General features: G+C 44.9%; 1 protein-coding gene across 1 annotated transcript in view; it reads right to left on the bottom strand.

Annotated features, from left to right (window-relative positions):
• trabd2a (TraB domain containing 2A) overlaps positions 1-12,299 on the bottom strand; it is a 50,711-nt gene extending 38,412 nt beyond the window's left edge. The window contains exons 1-2 of the mRNA XM_079735524.1: positions 11,626-12,299; positions 9,640-10,200 (exon numbers count right to left, since the gene is read on the bottom strand). Of these exons, the coding sequence (XP_079591650.1) occupies positions 9,640-10,200; positions 11,626-11,727 (663 nt within the window). The 5' untranslated portion in view covers positions 11,728-12,299. The remainder of the gene's footprint in view (positions 1-9,639; positions 10,201-11,625) is intronic.
• Positions 12,300-12,500: the final 201 nt, after the last annotated feature.

The raw sequence follows: 12,500 nt of genomic DNA, 5'->3' as shown, positions 1-12,500 counted from the left end.
TTTCAGTGACTGTGCAGTCCTGGTCTAGTTGTAACCACTTGTTGCGTTTAACATTTACTGTAAACTCTTAGGCTCTGCGATATGTACACGCTGCGCTTAGGGCCGAAATAAGCATTATACTCAACCAGATACGGGAAAAAGACATATATTTAGACAGAAGACAGAGGACACGCAGACAAATGGACAGAGATAGATACTCGTGGCAATGAAGGAGACGGGAGAAGAGCGGAAGGAGAGAGGGAAGGAAAGAAAAAGATCCCTGACCACATACACAAACAAGATGTTTATAGATGGGTACACAAAACGCAAGCGTGTTTACTGGCATCTGCAGACAGCACGTTTAAAAACAAACAAACATCACATTACAATGGCTCGTAGCCCTTTGGAACAACTGCAACTTTTAAGGATTAAGTAGTTAATAGTGAATTGCTAATTTATAAAGGATTGTTCACAGATTAATACTCATTATTAAGCTATTCCTGCAGATCTTTGATAATGGTACGTTAAATAACGTTTAAAGCGTAAGTTAATCATTTAAACATTGTTTACAATGTGTTAAGAATGCTTTATAAACACACAAATAATGCTGCAATTCATCATCAGAGCATTTTATGTGAGCTCATCTTAAGTGAGGACTTGCTATGCCTTACCTAGCAATTAAAAATTACACGTAAAGGATGGAAATGCCTGACGCACCATTGCAGCAGTATAGCAGTAATAAGTAGTAAGGCATATATGGTCCACACTTTGGTTAAGCTCACATAAAATACTCAACTACTAACTAATCATGAATTGCAGAATTATTGCAGCTGACATAACTCAACCATGACAAATGTGAAAGAAACTGCAAGATAAACGAAAAGATTCTAAAAGGCAATCAATTGTTGTCATTATAGGCTAATCTTTGCATGTATCAAAAGCATGCACACACGTTCACTATTGTGTGTATGCTATGAGTATGACTATGAAGTACAGCTCTCTCTCTCTCGATCTCTCTCTCTCTGTCTCTTTCCCTCACTCTCTTTCGTCTTCTACGATTGCAAAAAACAAGTCTGAGCATCCGACCATCACATTCCCAGTGGTGTCCGGACCAAGATCTGTCACTCATCCAAGACCCGCCCACTATTAGTCACCACCAAGTCCCAGCCAATGCGATCTTATCTCGAGAGTGACCACCGCAGGCCGCTAGAGCTGGGGGCTATGTCGCGCTCAGAACTTAACTAGCATGATTAATGCCAGACCTAAAACGGTTTGGTAGCATTTTTTTTGAAGTAAAAATTGTAGGCCTATCGTGTAGTCGTCACAGATTATCCAGGATGACATGCTCATTTTAAAAGGCACGGTAGAAACATATTTTGCCCATGTATACGGATTACATTCCCTCTGTAAAAGACAACTGTTTTTGACCTCACGGTGCCCGTAATCGTTCTAGCTTCACTTTCCGATGCTAAACCCGGGGCCAACGAAGGCCTTCAGAAATGTAACTGACTTTGAGATCTGCATAAATAAACGTTACTCAACTTGGCTATGGGGGTATCTATTGTGTCAAAAACATGTGTCATGAAGAATTAGATGTGCTGGCAGAAAATAGCTTTTGGCCGGGATTTGCTGGCCACCACTACTGAAAACGTAGCCAGCGGTCATAAAAGATTGCCAGTCTGTCAATACCTACATAGTACTTAATTTTGTATTGGAGGAATACAGTGGAAGCCCTTGTCTAGAACTTTTCTTAGTACAAACGCAACATGAAGAAGACTTTAGGTTCCAAACTGATGAGTGTGTGTGTGTGTGTGCGTGTGTGTGTGTGTGTGGGAGGGGGTGGGGAGGGGTGTGTGTGTGTGTGGGGGGGGTTGTCACAGCTGAGGAGAGAAAAAACTAAAAACGTGGCACGTTAATTTGAAACTCATCTCTTGAGCGGAAGAAATGTCGATCCATGTTTCGGAAACATTTATGTTAGTCATCCAAGCAACTGTGAAGATAGCGCTCACAAATCTCTGTTTCGTGTCAACATATCACAGGAAAACCGCCAACAGACGTATGTGGTGAGCACATGTGAGATTCCGGAACAATCGCATCAGAAAGGCTCGAAAGCATTGAATCTCTTTCACTCAATTTGACGAGGCTAGCAGGTTCCTGCGTTTCTGTGGGTTTGTGTTCTTGTAAAATGTGTTTGTCTATTGAAATATACTAAATAATCTGTAATGCCACGGTGATGACAAGCCCCATGCAATGTTTGAAATGATACCAGTGTACATGGTTGTGGGTGGGTGTGTCAAGAACAATATTACGTATAAACTTTGTAGATTATGATGAAAGCCTGCATGCTTTGATATAGAATGGACTATAAAGGCAAAGAAAAAGAACCAACCAAAATACATGAACACAAAAAATACTCCCATTTAAAAAAGAAACTTGATCTTGGAAGTGACTGAAATGCATCCTAAAAGCACACCGAATTAAACTTAAACTTAGCACTGGCGTCAAACTAATTACAATTAAATACCAGTCATTTTCTTTATCTCTCATTAACAATAACGTGTATGTCACATCACCATTTGAGCGAAAAAGATTGCTCTGTAAATACGCATGAAGATTAAATTTGAGATATTCTAGGCACTGCTGCCTTCCAACTGCCTCGTTCACTTGAGCACACAGTTTTCCACACGCGAATCCAACAGTTAGCTTAACTGATCATTAGCTCAGTGGTACGTGCACGGAGCTGAGAGAATTGTAGCTTTGAGTCGTCTTTGCAGTTAGCATCAATCCCATAACACAGCAGTGTTTATGGCCAAACCAACACTGCAGTGTCACTGTGGTGCCTCCTTAAAGCTAATGTATGCTCATTAATAGTCATTACGATTCTCATTACAATGTGTTGGCTGCCCATCATGTGCTGGGTTTTGTCGTGCATGGCGGGGGCGGGAGGGGGGTCGTTACTAAGCTACGGCCAATCAGGAGCCGATTAGCATGTGACTGGCGAGGGAGCCAGGGGCTTTATCCCCAAATGCCATACGTCTGTCCTGAGAGTTTAGGGCCACATAGGGGGTTTATTACTCATGGGAAAAGGCTCAATGTTCGATTCAAATCGGAAAAGGCGTTTCTGCTAAATATCCCATCTTCTGTGTGGCGGGACAATTGCACCTGTTCTTGTTTGCTTTGCACTTTGACTGTAAATTAAGAAGACCGCAGCCCTCAGTATCAAACTAAATAACTTCATTGTGTGTTTGTATAGAGAGGCTAAGGAACTTGGTGTAAAGGTTGCGTTAAACTGTGAAAAGATCTGAGTTCTCACAACTCAAATCCAAGACTCTCAATAGTATAACCTTCCATCCTCTCCTTTCGTCGTTCAAAATCCTCTTCAATCCAATTCAAAGCTGGATCGTACCGGTCTCAGACCCCGATGCCTGAGCACTGCACACAACAAGGCCCTGTCGTGCTGTCTCCAATATATCTGGACAAGAGACAGAGACATCCCTGCTTAACAACACGGCTCCTGTGAACGTAGGCCACGTCACGGTCTATATATGTGTCCAGACAACTCTTTGTTCTCTACTGTACTGTGAAGACGTCGACGCCACCAGAAAGGTCTGTTTTCAGGCCAGGTGCTGTAATATCCTTTTGAAGTGGCTGGAGAAATGGAGTGGTGCAAAGCATTGAGTCACAGGTATTCAATGAAAGTGGCAGTAGTGGCAGTCTGGGAAGGTTTTGTCACTTCAAACAACTGGCGCTGGTCAACTTTAAAATAGACACTGACATATCAGGGAAAGTAGGGGATCCGACTTTTTTCCGAAGTGACTAGCTAGTGACTTGGCCAGAGAGTTACTTTTTGAAGAAAATATATAATATTAGTATCCGATGACTGCAGGGACAACAGCCACATTCTCTATTCCACTGACACACACATGCACACACACGCACACACACGCACACACGCACACACACACACACACACACACACACACACACACACACACACACACACACGCACACACAACAAGGCTTCCTAGACTGCCCATGTTTTAAAGAGCTAGAGCAGTTGGTGAGAGACAGACAGTTAGATCTCTGGTGGAGGTGTATTCTAAAGTTAGCCTGCCCGGGGGCCCAGGGTTAGCCTGTGAGAGCGTGACATCCTCAGCGCTGTGGGGGGTCGTCCACCCCTCGGCACTTGGACGACTCTCATCCATTTTTGTAGTTATTTTGTTGTTCCTTAATGCTTGATTACATTTCGGTGTATTATGTTAAGCCAACCTGATGGAACTCGACTGATTACAGTTATATATCCGGCCCTTTAAGTGTACAACATTTAACCTTTATCAAGGAAACCTTGTTAAAGTATTATTCTTTTGACGACTTCCTTTTTAACAATCAAATTTATTGCGCATGTATGAATGGAAAGTGTTTGAAGGGACTTTTTTTTATGGTTATTGCGGTATTTCCTGCCCAGTCAACTTCGCTGTCAAATAAAATACCGGGCTGTTAAGATGAATGGAAAAAGGTCCCACTCGCTGATGAGACCTAAAAGATGTAGCCGGGTTAACAACACACAAGACACAGGAGCTGTGGTGCAACGGAAACAGACGGGTTCCACGGTCAACAAGATACAATGAAGACATTCAGATACACAAAGTAATCCCAATCATTCAAAGGTTATCAACTTATAGTCTAGGATCTAACGGATCACTAGACCCTAGACTATAACCTATCTGGTCGGATGCACAGGAAGTGCCTGGGGGAATGCCCGACATCTAATATGGGCGGCTTGGTCTGTTTGGTCAACAGAGAGATGGAAACCAGGCACTGCTATCAGAGTCCCTACTAGGCTCTGAATGTGGAGAAGAAACAAACCTATAGTTTGGCCCCTGGAGACATCCCAGAGCAACACCATTAAATCCACATAATATCAATTCAGTGGCACTGTGGGAGGGCTAACCGTTTAAATGGGTCCGGCAGCCAAAAGGGATGCAAAGGTGCATGCGACGCCATGAAAGACAATGTTAGAGATGCTGACACACACACACAGGTAACATAGGGAAGAAACATTAATGAGAGAATAAATAAAATATTTTGGCTCAATGGCTTTACAAGGTATTTCTGTATTATACTCTCTACATTATCTTGGACTGACTTTAACTCAGTGGCTGATCTACACAAACTGCATTATTATTATAGGGAAGAATAAAACTCAACGTTCCTTTATTTCCGGACCCTCTAATCAATCCATAACAAATAGCAGATAGAAATAGAGCGGTCTGGAACCAGACAAATCATATTTTCCAGGGAATAGGCATACCGAAAAGTTCATACTAACATTGTATTAGAGGGTCTTACTTAACACCAAAAATCACTCTTTAATGTCCCATTATACCACGGCTTACATTCAATTAAATTATTGATTTATGAAAGGATATCGGTTCTAGTGCCAAGGCCCTTTTTATCCGGCAATAATGTAAACCTATGTCAAGAGCAATGTATAAAAAGAAGGCACTTCAACAAGTCCTATTTAAATCAAGGACAAATATTAAGTTTGGTAAAATTCCTTCTGATAGAACGATGCAGTAAAAAATACATATATCAGCACCTGCTCTCGTTTGTGACCACATTGAGCCTTTACAGACTCCCATTCTCCACCACTATGTTCAGCGTGCTCTCAGCGGCGGCCAAGTCTGTGGCGTGGAAAAACATATTCAAAAAACATCTATCCTTTTCCAGCGGGTAAAATAGGATCTAATTGAATTAATGCCTGTGTGATGACATTACAATTATAGGCCCAGAACAGTGCGTATAGACCAAGGAAAGTTTATATAGGCCCAGAACAGTGCCTATAGGCCCAGAACAGTTTATATAGGCCTAGAACAGTGCCTAAAGGCCTATGACAGTGCCGGCCTATAGGCCCAGGACAGTGCCTATAGTCCCAGGACGGTGGCTATAGGCCAAGGACAGTGCATATAGATAGGACCAGTTCAGTGCCTATAAGCCTAGAACAGTGCCTATAGATAGGCCCAGTAGAGTGCCTATAAGCCTAGAACAGTGCCTATAGATTGGCCCAAGACGGTGCCTATAGGCCTAGGACAGTGCCTATAGATAGGCCCAGGAGAGTGCCTATAGATAGGCCCAGAACAGTGCCTATCGATAGGCCCAGGAGAGTGCCCATAGATAGGCCCAGGACAGTGCCTATAGATAGGCCCAGGAGAGTGCCTATAGATAGGCCCAGAACAGTGCCTATAGATCGGCCCAGGACAGTGGCTGTATTCCCGGCGAGAGGAAAATAAGGACAGCCATCGTACTTTCCCTTCCAACTTTCAAACCTCCACTCTTGCAGAGTTTACGTAACCGACACATTCGGCGGTCATTACTGTGATGGCAACGGCAGGGAAAGATGTTCACGCATTCTGACAGGATCTGTCACGCTCAATATGTTCTCAGAGAGTCCTCCTGGGTCTGTGTGACCAGGGAGAAAAAAGGCAAAGGAAACAGCCGACAAAGTGAATGAAGACATTGGCCAGTTTCCCAGTGCTGGATCAGTACAAGTGGCCCAGCATACGAGAGTGGTAGGAAATGTCCTTTGGTATCATTACAAACTGAATAATCGTGAGAAAAAGATACTATTGTTACCTCTTATCATGTAGACATTGATATCCATGGGATTCGATATCTTTAACATGAGACCTCCTGTAGGTTCGCCATACGACCCTCTGTTTAACATACGACCGATAGTTTAGACTTAGTGTAAACTTTCCATGATTGAACAGGAATCGCCCCACTGCTTCTAAGTTCATGAAACCTAACAATACCCCCCCTACCCCCATCCAACACACACACACACACACACACACACGCACACACACACACACACACACACAGTGACTTCATGATCCCTTAAATGCAAAACAGTGTCACTGCCAGTCCTCCCTTCCTGGGGATGAGTAGCTTCACCGATCTCAACCCTACCTTCTCCATCTCATCTCTCTCTCTCTCTGTCTCTCTCTGTCTCTCTCTCGCTCTCTCTCTCTCTCTCTCTCTCTCTCTCTCTCTCATTCTCTCTCTCTCTCTCTCTCTCTCTCTGTCTGTCTCTCTCCTCTCTCTCTCTCCCTATCCAAACATTCCGTCCTCTTCCCGCATCGCAAAGCTCCACAGAAACCCCAGCATTCATCACCTCCCCACGCACCATTACTCCCAATGATGGGAGGAAAGAAAGAAAAAAATAGAGAAAAAAACGACACAACGCTGTCATTAGCAAGTCCGCTCCATTAAAGAGTGGAATGTACTCATCGTAGGCTTTTTTCCTTTTTTTTTTCTCTCCCCTTTTTCAAACAACCAGAGACAGAGAAAAGCAGTCCTCCGTGAAGCCATTGTGGTCTTCAAACCCAGCTCACTTAGTGTAATGGGGCAGGCTGAGCCGGCTTGTCAAAGAGAGAAAGGGGAAGGGAGGAGGGGGTTAGAATGAGGTGCAGCCATGCCTTTCCGGCATGGCAATGGAGCCCCCCCCCCCCCCCCCCCCCCCCCCCGAGTAAAAAGAGGTTCTCTGGTTTGAATGCCACCCTTTAAATGAGCCTATAAAGAAAAAGGGGGACTCTGAACTGAGCGCCGTGGTTCGGTCTAGACACATCAATAGACACTTCCACACGTTTTTTTTAGATAGATGTCAGAGGCGGTACTTAGTGTCCGTCCGAGAAGCACTCAACGGCTCCATTGGGTCTTTGGTCGATCACAGGGGAGGTTAGATAGTGGAGGTCGGCCTGGTTTCCAGTGGTTTGCCGTGGTTCAACAAAGATGCTTTGAGGGAAAAGATTCTTTAACACATTGAAGTGGTGGGCTCTTTCACACATAATTAATTTGAAGGTAGGTCTTTGACTTCTCGTTTACCGTGTATGCCCCCTTAATATCGCCATCGGTATTTAACCCCAAAAAATACTAGAATATGCACGTACACTAATCAAAGTCTGAATCGGCAGCCACTGGCAAGTGCACAGCAACACTATTTCAACATTTGTGTGTAAACACGGTATATCCTGTGCCAACCGGGTCCACAACACCTCTACTATCGAACGAGAAGGGGCGGGGGGGGGGGATAAGGAGAAAAAGCTGCAAGCTAGCCAGACCGGAGTGCTGTTTTGGGTGGAGGAGCTTTATAATAACAACAATTTAAAGCTTCGAGGGGTAAGCGTAAATGGTCAAGTGTAATCCCCCCCTCCTCTTCAGCTACCGGCCAGCAGGATCAGTAATTCCACAATAATACATGACATGATTTCATAGCGACAGCAGGCCTTTGAAACCAGCGCCGGGGGTAATTTGCGAAAAAGGTCTGCCTGGCTCAAGGGCCGAGCGATACAGGGATTTAAAGTCTGAGGAACAAGGTCCCTCTCTCTCTTTTGAGTCATTAGGATCCATTTTTTTTGGGATGGGGGGTGGGGTTGTGCAGTTTCCCAGTGTAGAAGCACGATTGAGTGTTTGTACAGCTGATTACTCCACCACCACACCGCTCTCTCCTGCTCCACTCAGCGGAGGGATCAGCTAGCAGAGGGAAACAGAAAGGGGAATAGAACCATGGGCCTCTGTTCGCGGGGAAAATGCATGCGTACCAGGCGGGCCTGTTAAGTATTGATCAGTCGACCTATTACGTCTGAGTTTAATTAGAATCAGACCTGTTTTTTAGATCAATTCTGCATCGGGTCTGTTGGAGAGTACCTGCCTGGCATGGGGAATGAAGTCTTAGAACAGGCTGTTGATGAAAGAGAAAGTCAAACACTAAACCAGGTGCGAAACATAAATCGAATCCAAATATTTGGCTCAATTTCCTTCATCCACATAGCCAAATAGTGGAGGCTGAAAGTTGTCAGCTACTCAGGACTAAGATATCAAAGTTTCTCACCTTCTCTTGAAATAATATTTTTTCACATTTCCCTCTAATTTTACTAAGTGATAAAAATGTTCAATCTTCTATACAAATGTTCCTGTATTTTATCAGTAAAGAAGGGTATAGCCGGTATGAAGAAAGGTAAATCATCCCTCTCATAGAAAGCAGGGCGTAACAACGCCATTGGAGTTCTAAAGCAAATGATGGGATGTCACCTGGACGGTAAAAACAGTTCAAACTACACTTTGGTCGTGTTCAAATCCCATTTAAATGTTTAAAAAGGCCACTGCCAGCACTACATCTAACGATCTTGCCAAAACCCCATGTTTATCTAGGACAGCACTAAGCAGAGATCAGACCCTAGGCCAACTGCTTGTCAGACCCACCGAAAAGTACAGATTTTCATGAACGAATTTCTATTCAAAAACACTGTGTTTCATGACATCTTTCCAAAACCCACTTGACTGGAATGCCCGCTGTTTGTTTTGGGCCTGGTCGCTCAGAGGCTTGAAAACCTCAGGGTGAGAACGAGTGGGAGGTTGAACTGGCACATATATGGTACATATATTTTTCTTTTCTTTTTTAACCAGTGTGGCTGGAGCACCATAGAAGACACCAGTGTCGCTGGAAAGACCTTGAATACACACCTAAACCAACACCAACCAGCAGAAAACCACAAAACCCCACACACACACACGGATCCAGATTCACAGCAGGTTACTGTCTGCTAAACACCTGGCCTGGCATCTTCATGCAGTTTTATTATTTTATAAATGGACACCCACCTGTGAGAAATTGAGTCCGTTGAGTGGGTGGCATTGCTCCTCCACCTTCTCCACCGCGCCCGTCTTCTTCCTCATCCTCTCCGCCTCCTGGGCCAGGTAGAGGTCCAGCACGGGCACGCCCCGCGTCTTGATGTCGGCCTCCGTCAGCGAGTTCACCATCAGCATCACCCACACGGGCCGCTTGCGCTCCCAGTTGCCCGCGATGGCGTTGAACAGGTAGTCGGCGTACAGGCCCTTTCCCCGCTGGTCCGGCGTCATCCATGAGGGCATCATGAGCTTCACGTACTCCAGGTGCCTCTTGAGACGCCGGTAGATGTCCCGGGGCAGGACGTCCTGAAGGTTCTCCCCCTGCGGCAGCAGCTGACAGCTGGTCAGAGCCGAGACGGTGTAGGGGTCGGTGAGGTCCAGCTCAAAGTACACAATGTTGCTCTCCTGGAAGGCCTGCTTGGAGTTCTCGGGGATGAAGTCCCACACGCGGGTGTAGGGCACGTGGATGGTGCCGTAGAAGTAGGAGGGGGGGTCACGCTTGATGGTCCAGAGGAAGGAGTTGAGGTCGGCTTGCTGGGGAAAGAGAGGAGGATGTTAGGGAACCATGGCGCGAGACATGGAGGAGTCGGCGAGGGGAGTTGATGGAGGAAAGATGTGTGGCGGCAAGCAGAAGATAATATTTGTGTTGAATGAAATTTGATATTTTAAAAGTTCATCATTGAAATGACATTAAAGGAATATGCAGATACATGTGTAAATTGGCGTTTGCTTGTCTTACTCCGATTCAGACAAGTTTTTTAAACCAAGAATTCATCATTGGGCATCCAGAAGATGAGTTTGCTTGGCATTTGCTCTCCCAGTGACGCGCTGGGTATAAATAGCCTAGCTCCCTGTCATGTAAGGGGTTCACTTTTAATTACTTTCAAAGATACCCAGTGGGAACTTAAAAGTCGCCAGAAGCAGCTGATAATATCATTGCAATATTCGGAACACATTTTAAATCTTTCGAACGATGATAAAAGTGAATTCCCCTCACATGAATGGGTCATACTGTAACCTTGCAAGTGACTGGGAGCGGATAATGCAAATGCTAACCCAGCGAACGTCCCTTCTGAACGCACCTTGGTGAACACAGAATAGAACCGCTCAATTGACAGAACTTTTGGCGTTGCCCTTTAACTTCTAGGGGCTTATCCAGAATAGGTTAATAATTCAGTGGTTCATCGACCGTGGTAAATACATGTTTTTATTTAAAGGCAGGCATAGGACATACAAATCTTACGTTCTGTCGGCTTATGTTACCCACTGTTGGAATTAACAAACAGCGTGAAAGCTGCAACAGGCCCGTCTGGCACCCAATAACCTGTGCACCCCAGTGCCAATTTTTCGAATGGATGTTTATTGGTCAGTCTGCTAACTGACTGGTAATGACCGATTAATAGGGCCCTTATGACGCAAGTGTCAACAACAACACAGCCAATAATGCCAGTGTCTACGGAAAGACACAAACACATATTCCACCCAAAAGTTAGTTTGGATTTCGGAGAGGATTTGGTCAAATGAATTAGTTGTCTCAAATAGCGTCTCAAGCCTGATTTTGTCGCCATAATGAAAAAAACGAAGAGAAAGATATCTAATATTCAAAGATTGTTTCATGACCCTGATAATACTTAGGCCTAATCATAAGAATGTTATACACTTGATGACAGCGGTAGGCCTGGCTTGAGATGTGGTCAGACCTGGTCAAAAACACATGAAGAATCGCCTTATACCAAAAATTCACATTCACCAAATAGGCCTACCTGCCGAGACCAGTCGTTAATGAAGCTTACTTAATAAGCTGATATTAAATAACCATGGGCATAAATATTCACCCTATAAATAATAAATAAATAGCAAAAAGCAACCAACAATGCCAACTTCTAAACGGAGTGTTGCGCAGTGATAAACGACAACACAGTCCAGGTGTGGATGTCTCTCTTTTTTTTGTCTACTCACTTTCCTATTCAGCTCGCAGTTGGCGGAGTCCTTGAGCCTCCAGTGATCGGCCCGGATCAGCAGGACGAGGCAGGACTGAAGGAAGGCTCCCAGAGCCCGCATCGTAGCTCCCCGGGCGAGCGCTGCTTAAACCACTGAAGGTTGCGGCTGGTCCATGTCCACGCACACTCAAATAGCCCTACAAGTCAATCAATTCCCGACCTGGCAAATTGAACCATGTCATGTTGGAATCAGCGACGGGATACGCTGGGAAAGTTGTTTTTAAAAGCGAGAGTAAAGGGGAGAAAAAGTCATTTAAGATGATAAGACATCATCCGGTGTTGTTGCCCCGCACTCGGAGGTGAACAGGCAGGCTGCGCTGCGGTGGTTAAACCGCGTTAAACCATCAGATCCCGCTAGATTCCACAAGTCACTGACGCAAGTTAGTCCAGTGAAGTCCAGTTCACAGCCCAGCAGACTCGGCTACTGAAGCAAACACGCAACAGGTCCACGTTGAAGTAACCCTGGCGCGCACAAACCCGGAGCAAATCACTTTTTACAGTTATTTGCCGGTATTATGATTTCGTGTTAATATTATAATTATAAATGAGATAACGCGTCATTTACAGTCATTTATGATTTCCATAAAAGAAAAAAGGTCTAGTCTCCAACACCACTGCGTCTGTATGTGAGCGCCTGGCGGAGTCAATGTAGTCAATGAGATGCTCGACAGTGCGAGCATCTCTATGGGACACGACACAACTTCTCTCAACCTACCCCCCTAGGTTCTCCCCCTCCCCCTAGACAAACACACACACACACACGCACACACGCACACACGCACACACAGATGTATACACGTACACGCGCACGTAAACACACAAACAGACACACAC

The sequence above is a fragment of the Pollachius pollachius genome (genome assembly GCF_949987615.1).
Source record: "Pollachius pollachius genome assembly, chromosome: 4".
In the NCBI taxonomy this organism is placed as follows: Eukaryota; Metazoa; Chordata; class Actinopteri; order Gadiformes; family Gadidae; genus Pollachius; species Pollachius pollachius.
This window is presented reverse-complemented; position numbering and strand designations above follow the sequence as displayed.